The sequence below is a fragment of the Triturus cristatus genome, chromosome 12 (assembly GCF_964204655.1).
Source record: "Triturus cristatus chromosome 12, aTriCri1.1, whole genome shotgun sequence".
Lineage (NCBI taxonomy): Eukaryota > Metazoa > Chordata > Amphibia > Caudata > Salamandridae > Triturus > Triturus cristatus.
Genome location: NC_140595.1, coordinates 307,413,596 through 307,438,980, shown reverse-complemented (window position 1 = coordinate 307,438,980; position 25,385 = coordinate 307,413,596). Strand labels below are relative to the sequence as shown.

Here is a 25,385-nt window from a genome sequence, read left to right as displayed (position 1 = left end):
CTTAACGCACATTACAAAGTGCTGAGCAAGGTCATGGTCAACAGATTGCAGCCACATGTAGGCAACTTCATCCATCATGATCAGATAGGTTTTATTCCCAAGCAAACCACAGCACCCAATACAAGACAATTGGTGCAGGTGTTACCCACCCTGTTGGCTGACTCTCCCAAGGTCCTTGCCCTCCCCATAGACATTGATAAGGCCTTTGATTCTTTGCAGTGGGATTTCCTATACGGTACAATGACCAGCATGGGGCTAGGTGGTGGGAGGATCCTTGGTAGAACACCTTTACACAACTGCAATGGCTCGAGTTAAGACTGGCACTCCACTGTCATCTCTGAAACTTCTCAAGTGGAAAGGGGCATACGACAGGGCTATCATCTCACCAGCACTTTTTGATATGGCCATGTTATCATTGGCCCTCACATTCAAACTTACACGATACAGAACTGACTCATTAACACCTCAATGGATCACAACCTTGACAAAACCCTGTCAGTCTTCCTATTGGGATTATTCCTGAAACCCAAGGATAAACTAGTTACTACAAGGTTTGCAAACCTAGCTCTTATCTCGGCCCAGTGGCAGCAGTCCATGTTCTGGATATCTCCCTACCCTTTTGGGCCAAATGTGAAGGGGCGCTGCTGAAACCTGACTCATAAAGGGGTCTGTAAAGCCCTGAACATGCTCAGGCATGGGAAATTCGCTGAGACTGCCTGCTCATATGCAATGTTAGGCAGCAGCTTTCCCTTTCGAATGAAGACTGAGGAGTGATAGCCTGATGTTTTCTAGTTTGAGTGCCCACAACTTGACGAAGAGCAGACCCATCCTTGGCGACGAGGATTGGATGAAAGACTGATGGGCCTGTTGTTTAGGGTCACACTTTCTTGCCATCACCCCCCGCCCCCCAGCCTGCCTCTCGGACACTACGTTTGAGATAGCCTTATCTCGAAAACCACCCTAGAGGTAATTGATTTGGAGCATTTTTTTTTTATGGTCGTTGGTCTTTTTTTTCCTATGTTGGCTCCAGTCTTATCTGATGCATAATGCTTCTATAATTTGCCTTTTCGCTTTTGATGGGACTTTTATAATCAAAATATCACTTTTTTCATATGAACATGTGTTATACCTAAAAACCACAACAGGTTTTTTCTTTTTTTTTTTTCTTTTTTTAAATCAATGTGCCAACTAGGCATACCTTAATCGGGCATCAATTGCAAAGAACTCTTATTTTCACCATACCCTGTATCTCCATATCCCCCCCCCCCCAAATAAAACATTACATTCAATACTCCATTTCCAAACATTGAGTCCCTAGATCAAAACTGAAGATTCCGTAAAGCTCTTCCACTCAATCACTGCCACCGTCTAATACTTCAATTTATTTCCGCAGTTTTATATAGTGTCAACTCCACCTGAAGATTTAGTGCTTTACAGGAGTACCAGTTCCATTACACAAAGTCACTTTAAAAAAAAACAAAAAAAATGTCAGGCACTTGGAGATTGTGATTTACCCAGAATTGGAGGAGATGTAGCCGCTGCAGAGAGCTGAAGCCGGCTCTCAAGTCCCAACGTTGGCTGCTATGGTTGTAACGCCACATCGTCTACTTTGCTGTGCAACTCTTCGAAGGGGATAATAGCAGAGCCCCTCCCACCAGAAAACACCAACTTTTCAAAAGTTTTCACTACTCAACTATTTGCATTGCGATGCATAAATTGTGTGAGGGTGCCTTCGAAGATTTGATGACAGTTTTCAAACGATGACATTTAATAGGTAAATTCCTAGGCATCTTTTATTTATAGTTTTTTTAATAGAACAAAGCATATAGATCTGTTTAATGTTCTACTCAAAAAATGTACACAAACCGAAATGGATCAATGTACACAGGCATCCATACGTTGCAACAAGTCTTTACATCGTTTTCTGCTGATATTGCACTTAAGTTTTAATCAATACACAGTAAAAAAAAATGAAATCAATTAGTGCGCAACAGCAGATATCTTAATGGTATAATATATGCTACATGACAAAACTAATGTGTTTAGCTTATGTATATATGTACACGTAAAAATAGAAAATATGACATGCACTAGGGATTTAAATTCATTTCTTTGCAATATACAAATAAAGTTTAAAGATGTAAACAAATTGCATGCACATAAACTAGAGCAAATCTGCATTACTATCGGAAAGCTAATACGCTTAAATAAAAAATATATAACTTAGTAGTACTCGACGTTTATGTGCTATCTGAATTAATGCGATTTTTGGCAGTAAATGGGGTAAAAGAAAAACAGACATATGGCTTTTCGGATTACGTTTCTGCAGCACTTAACTCCCACCCGCTTACAAGGAGCTGTACGTTTTTCCTAGACGCCATTTGGCCACACCATTTGTAGGCGCACAATTGCTGGGGAGGGGATGTCGCTTCAACTTGAAGCGTCTGATCAACGGCCACTTCTGACAGACATTTTTTGTCTCACTACTCGCCGTAGTAGTTTTGTTCCCGTTGCTATTGCATACACAGAACTCAAACTTGCACGCGCCCTCGTAAATATATTCTGCAAAATGATTTACTCACGTTCCACTAAAACTATACTGCACACATGCTCAAGCAACAATTCATTTGAACTTCTTTCCACGTACATACTTGAAGTGCGATTACGACTGCTTCTTTGTATGGTAGGTCTAGCAGTTCGAGAATAGTCTGTTTAACAAAGCACGTGCATGGGACATTGGAGCTGCGCAGAAGCGTGGCACGTGTTTCCAACTTAAGCGTAGGGGGAAGTGACCCGCCTTCCCACAGAGTTTATGGTCCAGTTTCAAGATGGAGTTTCATCATTAGTAGCGGGTTACCGCATGGCGTTCTTTTGAAGGCACAGTGCTCTCCGTTGTACTCGTTTTAGCCTTAAAATTAGACCAGAGAAAGGTCAATGTTCTTTCCTCCAATGAGTTGCCGGTGTTTTTCAGACACAGCTTTCCTAGCCACATCCACACTTGGAAAGGCCACCAGAGCTTCTCCGCTTGGCCGGCCACTGAAGTTGTAGAGCACGAGGATGGAATCGGTGCAGAGCTGCAACAGACAAAGTAATGAAAAGGCAGGAAAGAAAAAATGGTTACGTTAAATAACATTGGTACACGCTTTTTAAGCATCAGTTAAGTACTTAAAATGCAAACAGTAACTTAAAAGATTAATGCATTGACACAAACCTGTCCGAGATTATGGTCTGGATTCCCAGAACTTTAAAGTTAATATAGAAAACAAGAATGCTTCTGTGAAGACAAAGATGGGCGTGGCAACTATAGAAGTCTTTTGTCGCACTAGCAAAAGAATTCCAGTTGCATAACTCCCAGTTTTTAGCTCTCACCTATCAGACCACGAAAAAGGTCTGGTTTCTTTTGACCTATTGTGACTTACAGTGGACTTTCAGTATGCCCATTGCTTACCATGGGCATGCTTTACTGTCACTCACTTGCTTGCTTCTTATTCAAAGGCTTTCTTTCTTGTGTTCGCCCCTCCCCTGGAGAACAGTCTCTTTATGATCCTTTTGATGGACTACTTTAATCCACTCATCAGATGTAGGTACTTTTTTTTCATTTAGCACTCCACGAGGTTAGAGGGGTTGTCCTGCTCTTCATTGCGTGCTGCACTCCCCCTCTTCTAAAATACTTATCCCCCCACCTGATGCTGCTCCCCACCCTTTCCAGCTGGTCTGCAAAAGCACAACAGGGACATTTTTAAATGGGGACCAGGATTTAAGAGTTGCTTGTTTCATCTCTTGCCTTCCACACACTACATAAAAGCATAAGACTTGGCACACAAAAGGTACCAAACAACATACTTCGCTAAGTTGTGATCTCAATCGACAACTTTAAATCAATCTAGAGTTACATTTTCCACTAGACCAAAACACAGACACAACCACTCACCATAATGCACGAAAATGGCTCCAACCTATATAGCTGGATAATATTTTGTCAACTCAAGGGTACGATAATAGCAGAAGAGTATCTCTAAACAGAAATAGGCAGCTTCAATTTTCTACACACATGCAACATTCCATACAACCAAAATAATGACCAAAGATGACTCAAAATTTAACAGCAAGCCAAAGTGTATCACTGTACAACAGAACGTCCCAGCTGAACGTAAGACCACGAATGCCTTTCACCACACAGATCCATATGCATTGTACATACAGACTCAAAATCTAGTTGGCCATGATTGGTCCAACTTTTGTCATCACCAAACAATACAGCAGCAAATTCCAAACTCACTGGACACAATGAAATGCAATTTACTCCTAAACATAACAAAACATCCAAATAGAATGGAAAAAAGAACGGAATCATAGTCCAGCATAGGTTTCACAGTACATGACACCAGTAGTAAAATACCATTGATGTTACAGGAAGGAGCATGGGAAAAGATGCAAATTATGAAGTCATCTGGGCCCGCAAGTGGCAGGTCCGTGGATACACACTTTGCAGATACTACTGCACAAAAACGCATTATCTGGACATTTTGAACAGTCCCCCGGTCAATCTAAACCGGAGATTAAAATCGACATGCACAAAATTAGGCTCGACGTCTAGGCACTGTAACAACTGGGCATTTTTCAACTAGTTCCCAGTTAAGGAAACATCCCGATGAGCCGAAATGGTTTGGTTTTGCCCACGTTGGTCACTATCTAGGATGATCCAGATGAACTACAGTCTGAATGGACAGCGTAAGCTGGTAAATGTGATCAACAAACTAAATGTTTTATAAATAGGGGTAGGGTATACTATTTAACAAAATCACTCTCAAGACCTGTATATCTAATGTAGAACAGACATATGGTAAATATAGGTCTTGTAAATTGCAGTGCTATTAAATACAAGCTAATTTGCAGAACAAGGAATGTGGAATTTCCAAATCTACAACACATTTCCCCAGTAGAATACACCAAGAATCCAGATTAAGGACCTCCTTTTAACTCATCTCAGTCTGTATTAAGTCAAACTGCAGATGATTATGTTTAGGTCAAAACCCATTTTGGTTAAAGACAAAATATATATGCTTTGGTGTCCATTAAATTAGTATATTGCATGTATTACTAAGATAATGAACCAGATGCCAGAATTCAGGCCTTCACTTAAAAAAAAAATATATATATATATATATATATATATATATATATATATATATATATATATATACACACACACACTTCCTTATGACAATAGGGTACCAGTGATGAAAAATAACATCCGAAATGCAACTAACTGCCTGTATAGAACCATGTTGACTCAGAACAAGATTTATTGTTCCAAACCAATCTATTTGCTTGGATTTCGCTTTCATGTACTGTCGGTGCAATTGATATACAAAACAAAAGGTCTGAAGTGTTCTAAAGAAACCTCTAAATTCCCAAAACTGGAAGCAGCTCCTCATTTTATGGAACCTCAGTATCTATTAATCATTAAGCTTCTTCATAGCATTATCGCAAATTTGGACTCCAAAGATATCTGAAAGACAACCTTTACAGAACCCCAGAATCATAGAAGTCTAAGAATTCGATTAGCGAATAGCAACACCACCATTAATTTATTTGCAGGCGTTTTGCTAGGTGACAAAGGATTTCATTAGTGGAGTAGTCAACCTATACTTCTCCCAAAATTCATAAACTTGAGCAGATGAGCCAATGCAAAGGCTTCTTTCCCATCAGCATTAAGAAAACAAATAGGAACTGGGATGGGCAACGTTTGAGATAAATGCCCAAAATCCCGATGTCTACCTGTAGATGCATGTAGTCCAGATAAAAAAAAACAGGCTTATGAATAACATTTCTGTAAATGCCACAATAGGAGTGTTTACTAGTGTTAATAAACTGAAGGGAATCTTATTTTAAGGCAGTGTTCTTCAAACGTTCATGAAAAGCCCTTCCCCCGATTAACAGTATTTAGTGGGGGTCTCACAAATTATTGAATTTACAATTATTTTTTCTTTTATTAGTGAGAGCAAGCAAAATAAGCTGTAAATATCAGGAGAAATTACCCTGCAAGTCCCATGATGACTGATAACTATTCAGAAATTCCACTCAATATTTCCACACGCGACATGTAGGTGGCAGGGGAATAAGTACAGAAATGGTGAAAGATGTTGACAAAACTTGGTGTTCATTGTTTACTTTCAATTTCCAGCATTTAAGTTTAAACTAGTTACACTTGAAGCACCGCAATAGACATTTCATAACCAAGAACATTTGGAAAGTGTGGTCTTTCAGAGACACTTCAAGTACTTAAACCTTGAATAGTTCATGCCACTCTGCCCCATGCCCCCCCCCCCACACCCATTAGTGATCTAGGTGGTGAACAAGAGTTTGAAGGCCACAGTTGTAGGATGTTGGCTCCCGAACTGAAATGAATATGTTTGGATGTGGTTTGGGCAGTTTTGAGGATACAAGAACTCCTAATGACCCTTTCAAAATGTGAGCTGCCAGTGCCCAACCTATACACACACAATTGCTTTGAGATAAAAATCTTCAGGCCACCAAGCAGCGTTTTGCAGATATTTGGATTCCGTAGAAACTGAACTGTTGATCTAGAATCGCTTTGAAGTGTGAGAAACTAATAGACTGATTTATTACTAAGGGCACTCTTGATTAGGATCTCATTTGAATCTTCTGCATCAACAACATACATGTAGGACAGGGCCATTCCTGAATTATGAGTGGAGAATATTCTTGGACTCTATATTGAAGAACTGGCTTTAGGTCATTAAATGCATGTCAGTATATAGTATATCAGGAGTCCTTACAACGCAGCCACGTCATCGGGAGTACCTTTACATCACAACTTATCAATGTGTGTGTGGAAATTGAGTTTATAAAAACAATAAAAAATTGATAAAATATAAGTTTAATAAACAAAGATTTAAATGAGCATTTGAAAAACCCCAACAAGTATTGAGGTTGCTGCTTGCTATGGTTTTATCCCCCCCCAATTATCCAATTTCTTACAGTAAATAAACAAAGGATTTAACAAGCATGTAGGATTAAAACAATGAAAATTATCAAAAATATTATATACGGAAACAGAACAGGAATTCTGTATCAGATGTACATCTAGGATCCCATTATATGGAAATATGACTGGATGTACAACAATTTCAAAATACAACATAATGAAAATAAATTAATGGGTTATAATAAAAAATATTGAAACATGATTACACAGTTAGATACTCAATCATAGCAAAGAAAAGTGCAAACAATTACATTTTTGGACATACTAGCACATGGAGAAGATTAAAGAAGATACCCTACTGCCATTTTTAGATAGAGATCATAAAGTGATTTGCAAAGAAAGGATTTAATTAACCTCCACCAATTATAGTCAATGAAGCATCCACAACTACTGATCAGGATCCACCATTGAGCCCAGTTAGTAAGGCTTAAAAAACAAAAAAGTTATGTATATGTATGCAGACCATTTAAAGCAGACCCCATAAGAAGACAGAAAGTGGTTAGGAGAATTTCAATTCACACCCAAAGTTTCCACAAAGCAGTGAAAAGCTTAGTGTCTTCCCGTCCACCAGCAGAGGGTCTGGCTTTAGCGAGTTCCTGCTTACCTTCTTGTGAGTTATAAACAGTTACAAACAGACCCACTCTTTCGGTGCTTGCAACATACTCCTTGCTTGATCGTTCATCTGAATGAGGCCATTGTAGTCATCAGGTGCATACTACAGTACAAGTGCGACATACGAGAATCAGCAAAAGAAACTTCGAGCACGGTGTAGCGCACTGCGCGTGCAAACACAGCAAATATTATTCATCCATGGAACAGAAACTGGCAGGAGACAACGCACATTCATTTTTAAGCTCCATAGCTACTTTGGGTGCAACATTTTTAAAATGGATTGTAGAACATCAAAGTAGTGGCAGAAGTATTCTGCATCACAAATCACATTATGGGTTCCTGTGCACAATATGGAATGCTACTGCAGTACTGCAACAGACACCTGCAACATTTGTTGCTAGAAGAAAGCAGAGAATGTAGCGGATGCATGGGTACAGGGATGAAAAGAATGTGGTAAAAACAATTGGATTCAATTCCTGCTTTTATATTTAATAGTCTAAAAAAGAAGTGATCACTAAAGTTTAAAAACGATAACACTGCTAGTGAATCATGATGTTTCATTAGACTGTTCAAATTGTAATGAATACCGCTTTGAGGTGGAAAACTGCAAGAAAACTGACGAAAACAAGCACAAAGTTTTGAAATGCTATGCTTCGTGCAGTTGTCCTGCACTTTTGTTAGCAACACAAAAGGGAGTGTGAACTCTGAAAATAATCCATATAAACAATAAAAATTATAAAGTTGGGTCAAATATCTTTGTTGCAAACCATCTTTTTTTTCTTGAACTTTAATAAACAGATTTTAGTGGTGCTTAGAGGTTCTGTGAGAATGTCTGACGTCAAGATGCAGGGAGGTCTGCCACGGCTTTCCAAGCTGCTGATGCCTTAGCACAGTTGCATTAAATTCATGAACAGCAATATCCAGATGAATGCATTGCACTAGAAAGTTGCCATATGCTACCTTAGTACCCACCAACCCATGGTTTCATTTTCTAAATTTTGTTTGGAAGTATGCATGGGGGAACATTTTAAAGTTAAAGGCACCCATTTAACAAAGACCATTGCCCATTTCTATTTGGCAAGTTCTGGCACAAAAAATGGAGTTATGTTCAAGTTAAAGCATCGGAAATAAAATAAACTAATGATTATCTTTAGGAACATAAGCTACAGCATGGTAAAAAAAAACAAAAAACAACTGCTGTCAATGTACATGGGCCATATGGCTTCATTATTTCATCCCATTTTTCTCATGCAGCATTCATTAAAGAACATGAAACTGCAGTGTTGCATTGGAGTAAAGCTTGAGCTACATTTTCCACAAACCCTTAAAAAACCGGAAGAGAAGAATTTATTCTATTCAGGGAACTGAACAATTTAGATGAAACTGAACAGTATATTTAGATTACATTTTTGTTACAGGTCCAGGCTAGACTGGGAACGAAAATAATAAATAAATACAAAAAACAAAAGAGAAATGATTTAACTACCAGTCACATTTTACAGATAGCCAGCAAGACATTCTCCAGTGAAATTTTGAAAGTGGAGAATTGGAGACAAAGTGTAAAAGCTCTTTGTACAAACGTCACATGATTCTCTTTTTATTTTGTAATGAGCCAAACAACTGACTTTGCAGGTCAATTTTACAGATATATTGGCCAAAACCGAAGTATTCCAGGCATTAAAAAAAAATAATAATATTCCAAATACTGAGTAAGACTGATGTTGTTCCTGATCCCTTTCAGATGGCACCTGGCCTAGCCGTGCGGGGTGACTGCACCTTCTGGAGCACGACTAAGACTGCTCCCCACATGGCTGGTTCCGGTCCTATAGCATTTGGAGGGTGGGGGGAATAAACCTTATATTGCAGCTCAGTAGTTACCACTGGCTGAGATAATTCAAGCAATCCAGATCTAATTTTTGGTTTTTTATTTAAAACAGTCAATCCCCTTAGAGAGTGCAGAGACTAGCTCAGTTTATGGCAGGGCTTAAAATGCCGGCTGTAACCATTGTCAATACTGCAATATTTATGCTCAACTCAGTTCTGCTAGCAATCTTAGTCCCACTGCCTATTGCTCTACAGTGTTACAGTGTTCCGTGGTTCTTCATAGCAGGTCAAGCACTAGGTGCAGAATTTCGTACTCCCTCAGCAAGGTAGCAATGTGCAAGGAAACTGCAGTGCTTAAAGCTTTGGGTGGTGAACTGTGGCCCAAAGCAGCACTCATTGATGCACACAGTGGATGTTGTTGAAGGGCTGACCTACACCAGCCGTAAAATACCCTGAAGTAAAAAAAAGAAAATGGCATAGAAAAGCGCATACAGTAGTGCATAGAGGATCCTTGAGGAGTAAAAGGAGGCCTCAACACGGATGTCCTCGAACAAACATTGCTGTGGAGCATGGAAAAAAATGCGGTCTCCTGCCAGTTTCTTGAAAACGACAACTACAAAATAAAGCACCTGATGTGATACAGTTACAAATAAGCTTGAGTGCTGAATACCTTCCACCATGGCAATATCAGTCCCAAGCTCCAACAAACCACAAACCCAACAAATGAAAACTTTGCTAGACTACCATCAACCAGAACAAGGCAGAACAGCAGCCCCAGCCACCAAGTCACAAGAATTAAAAATGGTTTCAGTACCTTCCAGCTAATCTATACCCAGTAATCATTTGGTGGAGCAGCACTGCTGTGTAAATACGAGTTATCAGCTACCAGACCTGCCCTTGAAATGTGTACACAGAAAATAAATAGGTGTTTTTGTTGCAGCGCATATCTCAAGACAGTACACAGTTTAATCAGTGGATTCTTTTGCAGCAAGGTAACAACTCAGGGAGGGGTCTCATTTAGAGGTGCAAGGTGATTACACTCTAGAAAGCACAGAAAAAAAACGAAACTAAAAGGGACATTGCAAACTGGGTTACCATAAAAGACTATCATCTGTAGAATGTGGGCCGATATACCAGTGAGCTGCAGTAATTGGGCCTGCATAGTGAATACCACAGTCTATACACAAAGTAGTCTGTGCTCTGAAGATAGTAATTTACTATATCTAGTAACCTGTGAGAGAAAGTAAAGTTATCCCGGTAGGTTGAGTTCACAGTCTATGTGCCCATCTACATTTTTTTTTTTTTTTACTGGATTGATACGAGAATGATCAGGCTTGGAGTAATGGGAGTAAAAGCTAAGTAATCCATACATTTCTTCTTTGATCTGTCTTTGCCACCTTTTTAACAGTGATGAATGTCTCAAATGTATATCTGAAAATTAACAGTAAGAAACAAGCATTGGCAAAGACAATAGGCCTGATGTAATATGGAAATGTATACAAACGCGGACATGCAGGAATGAAGTTTCCACGTGATGGTATATTAAAGCCATCTCTGTTGGATTCCTCTTGAAATTGTTAATTGTGGTTTCTTACTGGTGGTGGTATCAGTCTTGATAGTATCCGATTGTCCTGATATTGGCAGTGACTGGCATAATTGCTGATAGTATTGATGGTGATATGGTTGGTGTTATTAGTTGCATTTGGGATGTTCTAAGCAATAGTAGCTTTTGCGCCAATGTTGGTATTGCGGTGGTGTATTTGTGGTAAAGTAGCAGCAGTGATGTTGGTATGTGTTGGTTTTAGTGCTAGGAGATTTGTGGTCGTGGTGGCATTGGTGGAAGTCATAGCAGAGGGGTGCTGCAGTGGTGGAATTGATGCGCTATTTGTGGGGGTAATGTTGGTGTCTTTTTAGTGGTACCTGGGGAGGTATTGATATCGCACTGGCATTGATAGTGCCTACTTTCTCAATTTTCATCTAGCAGTTTTGAATAGCACTGCTGTTATCTAAGGTATTACAGCTCTTTACAAGAACAGTTAATATACAAGTAGCAAGATAATACAAGCGTTTCAAACAAAACAATGTGTGCAAAACGAAATGAACCGCGGGGGAGAGAATTAGTAAGTTATGTGAAAGAGGAGCAGAGGGTATATAAATGTCAGGTGGTGAGAAGGCGACTGAGGGTAAGGAATGAAGCGAGTATAATGGAAAAGTAGGAGGAGAGGTAATCAAGAACAAGGCATAGAGGTGGAGGGCAGGAAATAGGATGCAACAGGACAAAGATGGGAAAGGGAGAGGGAGTGGGGGGGGGGGTAAGGAAACCAAGGGCGGGACAAGAGAAGAGCAGGAAGACGAGAGAAAAATTAGAAGGAAGAGTGGAACGCAGTAATGAAATGGCACAAGTCAAGCACAATAAATCAACATAAGAAAGAGCACCAAAAATAACAGCACAAGCTCAGGCCAAGGGGAAGGGAGGGTATGCGACATACACAATTGCAGAACAAGTGGGTAGAGTTTAGACAGGTATAGTTTCTCACAGAAAATTTTTCAACAAATGATTCGTAGCTTCTTAGAAAACCGGTAAGTTTGAGGGCTAGATGGTGATTTAGACAAGGTAAGAGGCAGAAATCTTTTAGAACAAGGGCAGTCCATAGTTGGTGTCTCCAGGAAGAATGAGTTCTTGCTCCTGGATAGTCTCAATCCTTCAAAGATGTTAAGGTCAGCAAGGTTGCATGGTTTGCCCAAGAGAAGAGATTTAATAGTGAGACAACAGCCATCGAATTTGATTCGTGCTTTAAGAGGAAACCAGCCTGGGTTTCTGAGGCTGGGGGCGATGTGATCTGACCTACTTTGCTCTGATAATAGAGCTGTGGATTAGAGAAAGGATTTTACAGGGAGCAGAGAACTAGCTGGGAAACTGGCAAGATAGAGTTACTAGTTTTAATCCTAGAAATAACTTGTGGCATGAGCAGCAGTCCTAAATTCATCACTGGATAGAAGAACCTTTATTCTTTTTAGATGAAGATAGATATTTGCAGACTGGGATACCTTGGTAACGTGCATTGACAGTGTGAACAGTTGACTGAAAAACCCAACGATTTGACAGAACCAGCAGATGAGGGAGGGAAGCCATGGTTCAACAGTAAAAAGTTTATATTGGAGTCGTTTGGCTTGTGGTTTCATGGGTTATGAGGAGATTTTACATTTTTGGGAAGGTTGAATTTTAAAGAGTTGGTAGTCATCCAGTCTTGTAGATTTTGCAAGCCAAGCTGCAGTGATTGTGATACAACGCATGCAAGAGATATTATTCAACATAAAAAATTGATGGTTCAGTGTATATTTCATATCTAATACGGTCTCTAATGCACTGCAGAGCAAGCACTCTATTGGAGATAGAAAGGTGCACTAAAACAGCAAATAGTATTATTGGAGACAATTCTGATCTGGGCTGAGCCAAGACATGATTGAGAAAGTCTCAAGCCAATGGCTGAAAGAGGATTGTCCAAAAGAGCCAATGATTGATTGGGGCAGGCCTGTGCAGTCAGACCTTGAGCTAAAAAGGTACATCTACAGTATAGAAACATGGAGTACATATGCCATGAGAGAACAAAATCATGTGCCACTATCAAAAAAACAGAAATCAATCATTAACTGGCAGAAGAACCAGCCAACAAATGATAGCTGCCACCCAGATTTGCTAACAAACTGAAGAGGGAATACAAAATGGAGCAGAAATTAGCTAAGCAGGATAAAATAAACAGACCTACATCTTTAGAGGCTTAAATGTCAGACATTTAATTTACTCTGTGGTTTCATACCAGTTGGGCTTTTATAAACAGACTAAACACAGATCTGCCTCAGTATTTTATTCAGTGACTTCAATGACTTGAGAATGTGTCAATTTTAACAAACCTGCATTGTTCATTGACTCAGTTCAAGTCAATGTTTACTCTACACAACACCATTCAAAGTGGTTGGCACTTCTTATCTTATTGACAGCACAGTGTATGGTGACTGAAGCAGTGGCAGAGCCCTCATTTTAAGTGCATACTCTTAGGGGACTGTGCCTTTGGTCTACAAGTGGCTCTTCTGTGTAACAATCTCCAACTGTTTAATTGTTAAGACAATTAGGTTTGATAGAGTTAATATGAGATATGTCCAAGTCATTCAACACAGGAGTAAGCTCCTCCAGTCACTTAGTGCCAATAAACATGACCAGTTGAGCACCCTTAAGAACACATTATTATAACTGGGGCGACTGAAGAAAGCCCAAATCATCATGGTCACGCCAGGTCACCAACGCTAAATTCATACCTCCTATTTCAAAAGAGATGACCACTTGCCCCAAATCAACTTTAATGCAGTCCTGGCATGTTTTCAACGAACAGACTTTTGAAAGATTAACTTCGGTTTGTCCTATACCATTAAAATTGTGCCCTACAAGCATCTACAAAGCAAGGATTTGCTAGATAAGGGTTTGCCAGATAATTCAGATGGAAATAAATGAGGCTGCCACTACAAAACTGGGAACCAGCTTGCAAAAGGCAGGTGGCCATACCTCTGGTTATAATCAAGATGATAGTCAAACCAAAAATTCTAATTAGGGTTTCAGCGAAAATAAAGAACTAAATAAATTACCGCATCTGAGAAGGGCAAATGTTTCAGCTATCCTTTGATGAACAAAAGGGCCACAGAAGAGAAGCAAGAACCGTTGTGCATACTTTAAACCCTAGAGGACGCGTTTACTTTTTTCCCCCCTTGAAATCAAAGAAAGTTAAGCGGTTCAAGCCATTGCCCGTCTCCAATATACATGCTACTCCATATTTAAAGACCCCTCTTGGAGAACGGCTAATAAATTGGCTTGAATTGAGCATGAACATAACCTAACTTTGAGAATAAACTGATGAACAATGTTAAGCAACTGTCACTTAACAAATGATACTGCCTCACCCCCCGTTGTCCTAATACCGGAGGCAAATACGTTTGTTTTAGTATAAAAGAGGAGGAGGTGAGACATTGTACAACATAACCAGAAGTCACTTCTTTACAAAATAAACAGCTGAAAAAGGAGAATGGTCCCAGGAAGTCAATTATGACCAATGTAAATTTTTGGCACTAATGTACGATTTTTACTCCTACAGTTTAAAAAGTGGAAGATCAACACAAACTGACTTTAAAAACATAAGGCCACAATGCTTAGCCCGGCGTTTTACTGAATGACAAGAAATGTCTATGCTACAACCAAACCTAGTTGGAACAATCTAAAAAAATTGAAGCTGAAAGAAAATAAATTAAAGATTAGCACAAAAGAAGCTAAATTCACCATAAAGGGGACAAGAAATCCAACTTGAATAGCTCTGCGTTTGTGGCCGAATCATCAAGTTTTAATGGCAGGGAAGGAGACAAGGGAGTGGTGGAGAGTTGTCTGCTTACCAAGGCACACAGTTCCAATTGACGCCACTAAATCACAAAATTGTGGTTTTTTTTTACATAATCTATGAGATTTAAAATCTGTAACTTGCTGCTGCATACACTTTTTTGTTTTCAACTCAAATTAGTAGTTTCATCCTGAATGAGGCTCGATGCGATTGGATGCTCCAGGAGTTGCTCCTCACTAACGCAGATGAAACATGCAACTCAAGAGGGCTTCAAAGTCGATTGTATAGTTTAGGACTTTAGACATAAATGGTAGTTATAAAACCCATTCATTATATTACCTGGTGAATTCGCTCGCTACAGCAGTCAAATTCATTCTACCTCCACCACTTACTATACTCCAACAGTTCCGCTCAATAAGATCCTTTAAAGGTTTAGTTCAATATACATCCGAGACTAGCTACGATTAATTGCATATACAGCAGACAAATGTAAATTTTACTGCCAAGGCATCCATAATGATGAAACTGGTTTTGTATAGAAAACAGAAAAAGATCAAAACACTAAGAGCATGACTTTGTTTCAGCGTTGCCCAATGTTTTGGCTTTATGGTGCAGTAGCACTATTCATGGCAAATCCATTTAAGGTGCGAGGACGGGGGGCTGTCTTGTGTGACTATGTAACCTTTGAGACACATGCATTAAGAAACATAAGCTTCTGTTGAGAGGTGGAGATTCGCTTTTTCAAACACGGCAATGCAGGATCTGCTATTTGTATTGGTGTGTGGGGATGGGAAAAAAACCTGTCCTCATTTGATTAAAGTACTCCACCAATCTCAGTGCTTTTCCACTTCTCATCTACTTCCATGTTCCACAAAATAACTTATTCTATGGAAAGTGGGCCATAAGAATGTAAAAGTAAGGCAACCAAAATGTTTGAGCAAAGAAGAATAAAATAACTATTTTACGGATGCTGCTTTTATTTTTAAACCAGGTTGTTGTGAAAGGTCTATGTATAAAAAGTGATTTTTTTATTAATTTTCCATAGACATCAAAACACTAAATGAACTTTTTTTGCATTGTATCCAGTACCCCAAGATCACAGAATATTAGCCAAACACCAAATTTCTAGTTGTGACCCTTTATTTAAAAACATCAAGAATGCACTTGTTTGTTAGTCTTCCATCTCTTAAAGTGAACCAACTGGACTAACTTCTAATGGCATTTGTGAGTGGACAGGTCAACACTGGAAATATGATGTTCACCACATGGAGTTATCTGGTATGCCCTCCAATTTTAAGATCCTTTGGAACTAGAGAACTGGCAGAACTCAATTACCCCAAATCATATGTACGAAAAAACCAAAGACCGAATGAGCAGACCAACTGCATGGATTCTTAGGGCAGACCGTTCCATAAAAATCAAAGAATTGGCTGGACTTTGTGACTGAATTATTTTATCACAGGTGTAAATCAATTATTCAGCATTTGCAGATTGAAGCACTGTCACCCCTGGATGTATCTGGGCACTGTGGGGTGAGGTCTCAGTTTAGTTGAGAGGTCTTGAGGAAATGGTGGGAAGAAACGAGCAGAAAAGTCAAAACGAAGGGCAGGAAAGGCAAACAGAGCAGAAGAGGGCAGAGCAGACGGTAGAAAAACGAGCCGAAAAGCAAAATAATAAGAAACTAGCAGAGAAGGCACAAGAAGGCAGCAGGTAGCCAGGCAGCAGAGGACAGTGGACTACGGGCAAGCTGGACAGGAGAACGGTTGCAGGGTGAGCTGGCACGAGGACCAGGGATCTTTCAAAGAGGCCAGGTTTTAGGGTATGTGATGTGTTGATAATACACTCACTTTATAACCTTTAATGATACTTATATTGCAGAGGGATGAAGATTATGCACCCATGAAGCCGGTTATTCCACTAATATACATCCATACATTCATTTTCCTTTCCACAACCTGCATCTCATGTGTGTGGTCTTTGTGCATGCGCCCAAGTAGACATATGGGTGTAAGCACTTATTGTCCACTGATGTATGCATCCCAGTGGGAATAGAACTTTAGGTGTCCATCAGTCCACATGTGCCTATGGTTTTAGTATCGGTGCCTAGATGTGCCTGTAGGTCTTCTAGTAAGAGCCACATGAGTGCATGCAACCCATCTGTGTGAGCACAGGGATGCTGCTCAGTGGGTTTCTGACTGCATATGGCCATATGGTTGATTGGTGAGAAGGATATCAAGAAGAGACACACAAAGTGGCCAAGAAACCAGAAACTGGTTTGTATGCTGTATGCAAAACCAATAAGCACACAAGGCCTGCTGACATATGCACCAAACCGCAAATTCGTTTTTCCAAAGATTAAGATTACTAAACTCAGGTAGTCAAGATGAGCATACTGTCAAATATGGAGTGAAAGGCCACTGCATGTTGGATCATCTGCCAATAAATACTCAATTTCAACTCCAAGCTAATGAGATTTAGCTAGAAAAAAATATGTCCTCTTTCTTGGCAAAGTCAGCCTTGAGCCCAAAAAATGTTTTGAGAAAACCAGTGTGTCACTAGGACTTTTTGAAGTACTATAACGTTTGTTTTAAAGGACTTAACATTACTCAATCAGTGACTGAGGCTAATGGTATTTTATCTAAATCACAGTAGTGTAATTTACATCCTGCCCGCTTTAGAAAACGTTGACACCACATTGTGGCATAAAAAAAGTCGTACTTTTCTAATTTGAAAACAAAAAGGTCTCATTGAAGAGAAGAGGAATAAAAGGCCAGTGACTAAATCTAGTAGAAGGTCAGACATTCTGTTTTTCCGTTATAATATCTATACACAGTGGCAAAATTAAATGCTCTGAAGCACAAATGTTCCAAAAGTCCCAGAAGAACAAGTTACTTACTTTCGGTAACGATGTATCTGTAAGAAACATTAGTTAGTTAGATTCCTCACCTTAGAATATCCCCAGGCGTCAGACTGGATCCGGAAGATTTTTCGTCAGCAATACCCCTTGCGCGTCGCTAGGCGTCGTCTGCGGCTCCGCGTCCGTCGTCGGCGTCGTGCGCCGGGATGACGTCGGAGTACTTAGACGCCGCCCTCGCGCGCTGACGTCAGTTCTTGTACATAGCCTTCCGCGCCAGGAACGCAGAGCCATGCAAAGACCGACACTGGTGCCAAAAAATAAAATCTAGGGGCCTGAAAAGGATAACCTTAATCCTAGATGTCAGTTCGCAGAACGGGGAGGATGGGAGGGTCGGTGAGGAATCTAACTAACTAATGTTTCTTACAGATACATCGTTACCGAAGGTAAGTAACTTGTTCATCTGAAAGAAACACGTTAGTTAGATTCCTCACCTTAGAATAGATACCCAAGCAATACCATCCCCGGTGGTGGGTCTGCGAACCAAGATCACACCAGAAAGTCCTGGAGGACAGAACGGCCAAAGAAGCCATCCCTCCGGACTTGGCTGTCAAGGCAATAATGCCTGGCAAACGTGTGTAGCGAAGCCCACGTCGCCGCCTGACAGATGTCCTGCAAAGGGACTCCCCGTCCCAAGGCAGTAGTAGCCGCCGTGGCCAGAGTAGAATGGGCGCGCAGCCCAACAGGAGGGTCCTTTTTAGCCAAGGAATAGCAGATTTTTATACACAAAACGACCCGAGAGATGGTTCTTTTGTGCACAGCTTTCCCCTTCTTAGCGCCCACGTACCCAACAAAAAGCTGGTCGTCCACCCGGAACTGTTTTGTGCGGTCCAGATAAAAGGAGAGCGCACGTTTTGGGTCCAGACGGTGGAGCCTCTCTTCCTCTTTGGAAGGATGCGGAGGCGGAAAGAAGGTGGGCAAGGTGACAGACTGCCCAAGGTGAAATGGAGTCACCACTTTAGGAAGAAAGGAGGGACGAGGCCGAAGGACAACCTTGTCCGGATGAACAGACAGAAAAGGAGGCTTTGAAGATAAAGCCTGGAGCTCACTCACCCGTCTAGCCGAGGTGATGGCTACTAGAAAAGCAGTCTTTAGAGTTAGAAGACGAAGAGGGCAATTGTGAAGAGGCTCGAAGGGAGCGCACATCAGGAATGTCAATACCAGATTCAAGTCCCACTGAGGCATTACAAAGGGGACAGGAGGGAACGTGTGTGTAATGCCTTTGAAAAAGCGTGTAACCACAGGGGACTTGAAAAGAGAAGGCTGATCAGGAAGAGGCAAGAAGGCGGAGATGGCAGCAAGATAACCTTTCAGAGTGCCCAGGGCAGAGCCCTGCCGGGCCAGAGAAAGAAGGAAGAGGAGAACCTCAGAAAGAGGGGCGGAAAGGGGATCCACAGCCTTTGCTGTGCACCATGCCACAAATTTGTTCCACCGGCAGGCGTATACCGACTTTGTGGAGGGACGCCTGGCTGCCAGAATGATATCACAGACTTCAGGAGGCAAGTCAAATGGCATCAACTGCCGCCGCTCAATCTCCACGCATGGAGGTGGAGGCTGGACAGGTTCGGGTGGAGGACCGTCCCCTGCTGCTGCGACAGAAGATCCTCCCGAAGGGGCAGACGTATCGGGGGATCGGTCAACAGACTGAGTAGCTCGGGATACCAGTATCTTCGTGCCCAATCCGGAGCCACCAGGATGACTTGGGCCCGGTCGCGCCTGATCTTCTTCAGCACTCTGGGCAGAAGTGGTATAGGCGGAAAGGCGTACAACAGACCGCAACTCCACTCGTGACGAAAAGCGTCGCCGAGCGAGTGCCGCCTTGGAAATTCCAACGCGCAGAACTGCTGACATTGCGCGTTCTCTTCGGTGGCAAATAGATCTAACCAAGGCTCTCCCCACTGCTGAAAGAGGCCTTGCGCCACTTCGGAGTTCAGACGCCATTCGTGATCCATCATGCACCGGCGGCTGAGTTCGTCTGCTCTGGCGTTCAGAGAGCCCGCCAGATGTTGAACCACCAGGGTGACACCCTGGTGTTCCAGCCATGTCCAGAGGCGCAGAGCCTCCTGACAAAGGGTCCACGACCCCACCCCGCCCTGTTTGTTGCAGTACCACATGGCGGTGGTGTTGTCCGTGAACACCTGCACGACACTTCCCCTGACAGAGGGAAGGAAGGCCTTCAGTGCAAGCCGGATCGCTCTCAACTCCAACAGGTTGATGTGGAGACGAGACTCCGCCGGAGACCAGAGGCCTCTGATCTCCGCCTCTCCCATATGGCCACCCCATCCCAGGAGGGACGCATCCGTCACTACGACATGCTCTGGTTGGGGAAGGGAGAGGCTCTTGCCCTTGACCCACTCGCGGTCCGTGAGCCACCACTGCAACTGCTGTGCAGTGCCCTCCGAGATCAAGACATGGTCGGACAGGTTGCCGTGATGCTGGGCCCACTGAAACTTCAGGTCCCACTGCAGAGCCCGCATGCGCCGCCTGGCGTGATGCACTAGTAGGATGCAGGAAGCCATCAGCCCCAGAAGCCGCAACACTAGCCTGACCGAAACCCGGGATAGAGGCCGAAAGATGGGAATCAGGGCCTGTATATCCCGGACCCGCTGTTCCGGTGGATGGACCCGGAACTGCGCCGAATCGAGAACCGCTCCGATGAAGAGGAGCTTCTGAGAGGGACTCAAGTGTGACTTCGGCACGTTGATGGAAAACCCCAGCAAATGCAGGAGATCCGCCGTAGTCTGGAGGTGGGAGACGACTGCCTGGGGCGAGCCCGCCTTCAACAACCAGTCGTCGAGATAGGGGAAGACTGGAACCCCTGATCTGCGCAGATGAGCTGCGACCACCGCCATCACTTTCGTGAACACCCGAGGGGCACTGGTGAGGCCGAAGGGGAGCACGGTAAACTGAAAGTGCTCTTGGCCCACCGTGAACCGCAGGTAACGCCGGTGGGCCGGCAGAACGGGGATATGGAAATATGCGTCCTGCAAGTCCAACGCTACCATCCAGTCTCCAGGGTCTAGGGCAGCTAAAACCTGAGCCAGCGTGAGCATCTTGAACCGTTCCTTTCGGAGGAAGGCATTGACGTTCCGGAGGTCCAAGATAGGGCGTAGGCCCCCTTTGCCCTTCTTGGGAACCAGAAAGTAGTGGGAATAACAACCACGACCTACTTCTGGACTCGGAACGCGCTCGACGGCCCCCTTGGCCAAGAGAGCCGAAACTTCCTCGCGGAGAAGATGCAAATGATCCCCCGAGATACGGTGGTGCTGCGGTGGCATGGCTGGAGGGGTCGTCTCGAAGGGGAGGGAGTAGCCCCTTCGGACGATTTGCAGCACCCACCTGTCCGATGTGATGGACCGCCAGTGGAGCAGGTGATGGCGAACTCTGCCGCCCACTGGCGTGGTATGGGCCTGAAAGCTCGGACTAGGAGGGCTTTGAGGCGGATGCTGCAGGGGTGGAAGTGGGCTGACCACGTCGGCCTCCATTTCCGCCACGGCGGAAGCCACGTCCGCGACCGCGCGCAGGTTGGTTCTGCGGCTGGTGGCTTTGCGGACGTGAGGAGGCGCCCCTTCCTTGGCCACGAAAGGGGCGAAAAGCGGAGGTGTGCGCCCGCGGAGCCGAGAGGCCCAAGGACTTGGCCGTAGCCCGGGAGTCCTTAAAGCGGTTCAGCGCACTGTCCGCCTTCTCACCAAACAGGCTAGTGCCATCAAAGGGCATGTCCATGAGGGTGGTCTGGACATCCCCGGAAAATGACGTGGACCGCATCCAGGCGTGGCGGCGGAGCGCCACCGTGGTCGAAATCGCCCGACCCAGCGAGTCCGTGGTGTCAAGCCCACATCGTATGGCGTGCCGTGCTGCATCCCTCCCATCGGCCAAAGCCTGGGTAAGACGCGTCCGGACCTCCTCCGGACACAGGGGCAGCACGTCCTCCACCGTATCCCACAGGGAATGGGAATAACGGTCCAAGAGACAGGCGGTATTTAAGGACCGCAGGCCCAAACTAAGGGACGAGAACAGTTTCTTGCCGAACTGCTCGAGTCTCTTGGAATCCCGATCCGGCGGAGCGGTCGGGAAGGAGGATTGGGAAGTAGAGGCCTGGATAACCAGACTCTCGGGGGTGGGGTGTTGGGACAGGAAACTGGGGTCGCCCGGAGCAGGGCGGTGGCGCCTGGCAACGTTCCTATCCACAGGAGGAACTGTGGAGGGCTTGGACCAGGTGCCCTGCAGAACGTCAGTGAGGGCCTCGTTGAACGGCAGCAGAGGCTCAGTGGAGCTTGCTGAGGTTTGAAGCACCTCAGTGAGGATGTTAGTCCTCACAGCCACGGCAGGCAACTCGAGCCCAAGGGCCTCGGCCGCCTTGCGCAGCACCACAGAAAATGCTGCACCCTCCTCCGAAGCCACGGTCGGAGGAGAAGTGAATCCAGTGTCTGGCGAGGTGTCCAGCCCACTGGCCTCCCCCAGTTCATCTGCCCAGTCCTGAGAAAGCTGTGACTGAACAGCCAGAGGGTCCTCGAACCCCTCCCAGTCGCCCCCTTCTTCCGATTCCTGATAAACAGGAGGAATGATCGGAACCGGACTGTAGAGATGGTAGGACTCAAGCGGCGTCGGATGCGGCGTCGGCGGACGCCGTGCCGGCGTCGGGTCCGGATGAGGGCTAAACTGGGGTGTCGGCGTCACAGGCGTCGGCGGCGCCGGTGGTGGTTCAGGCGTCGGCGCCGGTGGAGGAGTGACTAGGTCAACCGGCGTCGACTGGAGCCCAGGCAAGGGCCCCGCGGGGACCTGCGGCGTCGAGACCGGAGTCGTCGACGGCGCCGGGGCCGGAGCCGCCGGCACGCGAGGTCGCCCAGTCGAGTCCGCGGGGCCCGAAGGCGCGCCAGCGGGCGTCGACGGCGGGGCCAGGCTCCTCATGGCCGAGAGGAAGGCACTGATCTCCGCCGGCGCCGAGTCAGCCCCAGGGACCCGAAGGTATGGGGGCGGACGCGGCACCTGCGGCTCCGCCGGAGCCGCGGGGGTGGAACCACCCTGACCCTCGGCCGAGTCGCGCGACCGGCGAGGGGAGTCCGAAGAGCGATGTCGCCTCTTGGACTTCTTTGAGCGTTTGGACTTACCCGACGACTTGGAGCCGGACGAGCGATGGCGTCGGCTAGGGCTCCGCGAGCGATCCTTGGACCTCCTCCTGGACCGGGATCGCGCACGACGCGGAGCCGAGTGGCGAAGCTCGAGAAGCTTGCGGGACCGCTCCCGCCTAGCCTTCGAAGTCAGGGCCTGACAGTCGTTGCACGACTCCGCGTCGTGGTCGGGGCCTAAGCAGTAGAGGCACCGGCGGTGGTGATCGGTCACCGACATCAGTCGATGACAATCCTCGCAAGCCTTGAACCCAGGCATCCTACCGGCACCAGATGTCGACAGACAAGGATCAAAAATGATCAAAAAAGATTTAGTCAAAAAAGACTAAAAGGGGTAGCTCTCCCGGATCTGCGCTTACTGGCGCGGAAAAAAGAAGAACTGACGTCAGCGCGCGAGGGCGGCGTCTAAGTGCTCCGACGACGTCATCCCGGTGCACGACGCCGACGACGGACGCGGAGCCGCAGACGACGCCTAGCGACGCGCAAGGGGTATTGCTGACGAAAAATCTTCCGGATCCAGTCTGACGCCTGGGGATATTCTAAGGTGAGGAATCTAACTAACGTGTTTCTTTCAGATACGTGTTTAAATGAAGGCAAAATATGGAAGCAGGGTGTGTAGTTTCACTCTTTAAAGAGAGTATGTATTTATTTTGGATCCAAATACTCAGGAGGAGTGTACCCTAGACTAATATCAGGTAGGTTTGGTAAGGAAAACCGTTTCATTTGCTTACTGATTAGAAGCGTGCATGCTTGCAGGATTGAACCCCTTGAAAGGCACCAGGTACTTTAAGCAGATCTATCATCAAGTTAACAGGATCCCTTAAATGACTAATGAAGACCAATCACTCGCAGAACCCTGTCCCAAGCTACATGAAAAACGTCCCACAAAGGACAATAAAAGGATGGACTTTATCAATTCTGGCCATACGAAGCCATGGATGGGCCAAACAAGCAGCTCTCAAGAAATCCTCAGAAGCAGCAGTAAAGAAAAAAAAGACAATAGGTAACATTGATTAGGAAACTCAATGAGATTTACAAATACAACACATGCACCACATCGATAGTAACAAGAGTTTAGAAATGCATTTCTTTAACAGTAGGTTGAAAAGTTAAATTTCTCACGAACATCAAAATTAAAAGGCCCATTGATAGTTTAAATTCACATAGTCCCAATGAGAAACAAATTAGCACTTTAAAGCTCCAAAGCAAACACTTCGAATACCCTCAATCTAAAGGCAATGAAGCCTTTACGTACCCAACATTTATACGTGCAGTTATTGCAGCTTGGGGCTAAGTGTGGTGTAGCTGACATGCAAACAGAAATGGTGTAGAGGATTTTAGAAAAAAACTGTCCACATTCCTGGCGCGAAGAATTTTGACTATTGCTTTCAATAGCATAAAAATGCAGTGCTTCACAGGTAAGCTTGTGGTTTAATCTTGGTGCTGGCTAGTGAAAATACCCATATGGGCTAGAGGGTTTGCCTTCAAGGAGGAAATTATATTCGAGTTTGCCTCTTATTGCGATGTGGCGTGGACTCGGGAGACATTGGCATTGACTGCATTCTGAATTAAGAACGCAAACCACAGAACTACTCTGCACTTAGTTCTACAAAGGAGGATGCATGAAATCTTTTCCATACCGGTCTTTGGAAAAACAAGTAGATATTGGTCCTTTCTAATAAAGAGACGCTGCTTAAAGAAGAGCATTCCTGCGTTAATGGAAGGAACCCATCACTGGCGGCAACTCTGTTAAGGAAGAGGAACGTTGCCCCACTAAGTGTAAAAAACTTAGAACGCAACATTAATGCTACATTTTATTCCTCTGTAGGAGCCCAAGACAGGTTGGGGCAGGGCTGGGCTTGTCACACAGAGTAAGTGGGAGTGGTTGCTGCTGCACCATAAGTGTGCATGACTGTTTGGCCAGCCGTCTTGGGCCGAACAAACCATCATGCACACTTCGCATGTTCTCTACCCAGCTGTGATGCACAGCTTGGAGGGAGAACATGTGAGGCTCCTACTCAATCTGACCGCCAAACCACAGCACTGCTGTCATGCTGGTGACAGCAGCGTTGTGATTGGTTTTGGGAGTCTGGGAGCCAGTGTGCTTCCGTGCTGCCAGGAAAGGAAGAGGAATGAGAGGCTGCAGCCCTTCAGGTAAGAACTTTTATTTAAAAAAATAAATACATTAAAAAAAATTAAACGATACCGCCCTGCCACTAATTTTTCAAAGCAGCCGCCACTGTAATATTATATATATATATATATATATATATATATATATATATATATATATATATATATATATATATATATATATATATATTATTTCACACAAAAAAGGCTGTTGTCGGGGACCCCCAACCCTGCAGGGCGGTTGGGACTACAACAGGAGACAGCACTTCCCGTCAACAATGTCCACAACAAACGAAGCGCCACAACCCGGTTTCTGGAAAAGAGGCTTTATTTCTATTGCCGCAGGGAACAGCCTGTGTGAGGCACCTGACGCGTTTCAGCCAATT

General features: G+C 44.2%; 1 protein-coding gene across 2 annotated transcripts in view; it reads right to left on the bottom strand.

The window, feature by feature from the left end:
- Positions 1-1,775: 1,775 nt before the first annotated feature.
- The window catches only part of ESRP2 (epithelial splicing regulatory protein 2), a 141,361-nt gene continuing 117,751 nt past the window's right edge, over positions 1,776-25,385 (bottom strand). For both annotated transcript variants that reach the window (XM_085639963.1, XM_085639964.1), the window contains exons 16-17: positions 7,617-7,727; positions 1,776-3,074 (exon numbers count right to left, since the gene is read on the bottom strand). In XM_085639963.1, the coding sequence (XP_085496089.1) occupies positions 7,638-7,727 (90 nt within the window). In that variant the 3' untranslated portion in view covers positions 1,776-3,074; positions 7,617-7,637. The remainder of the gene's footprint in view (positions 3,075-7,616; positions 7,728-25,385) is intronic.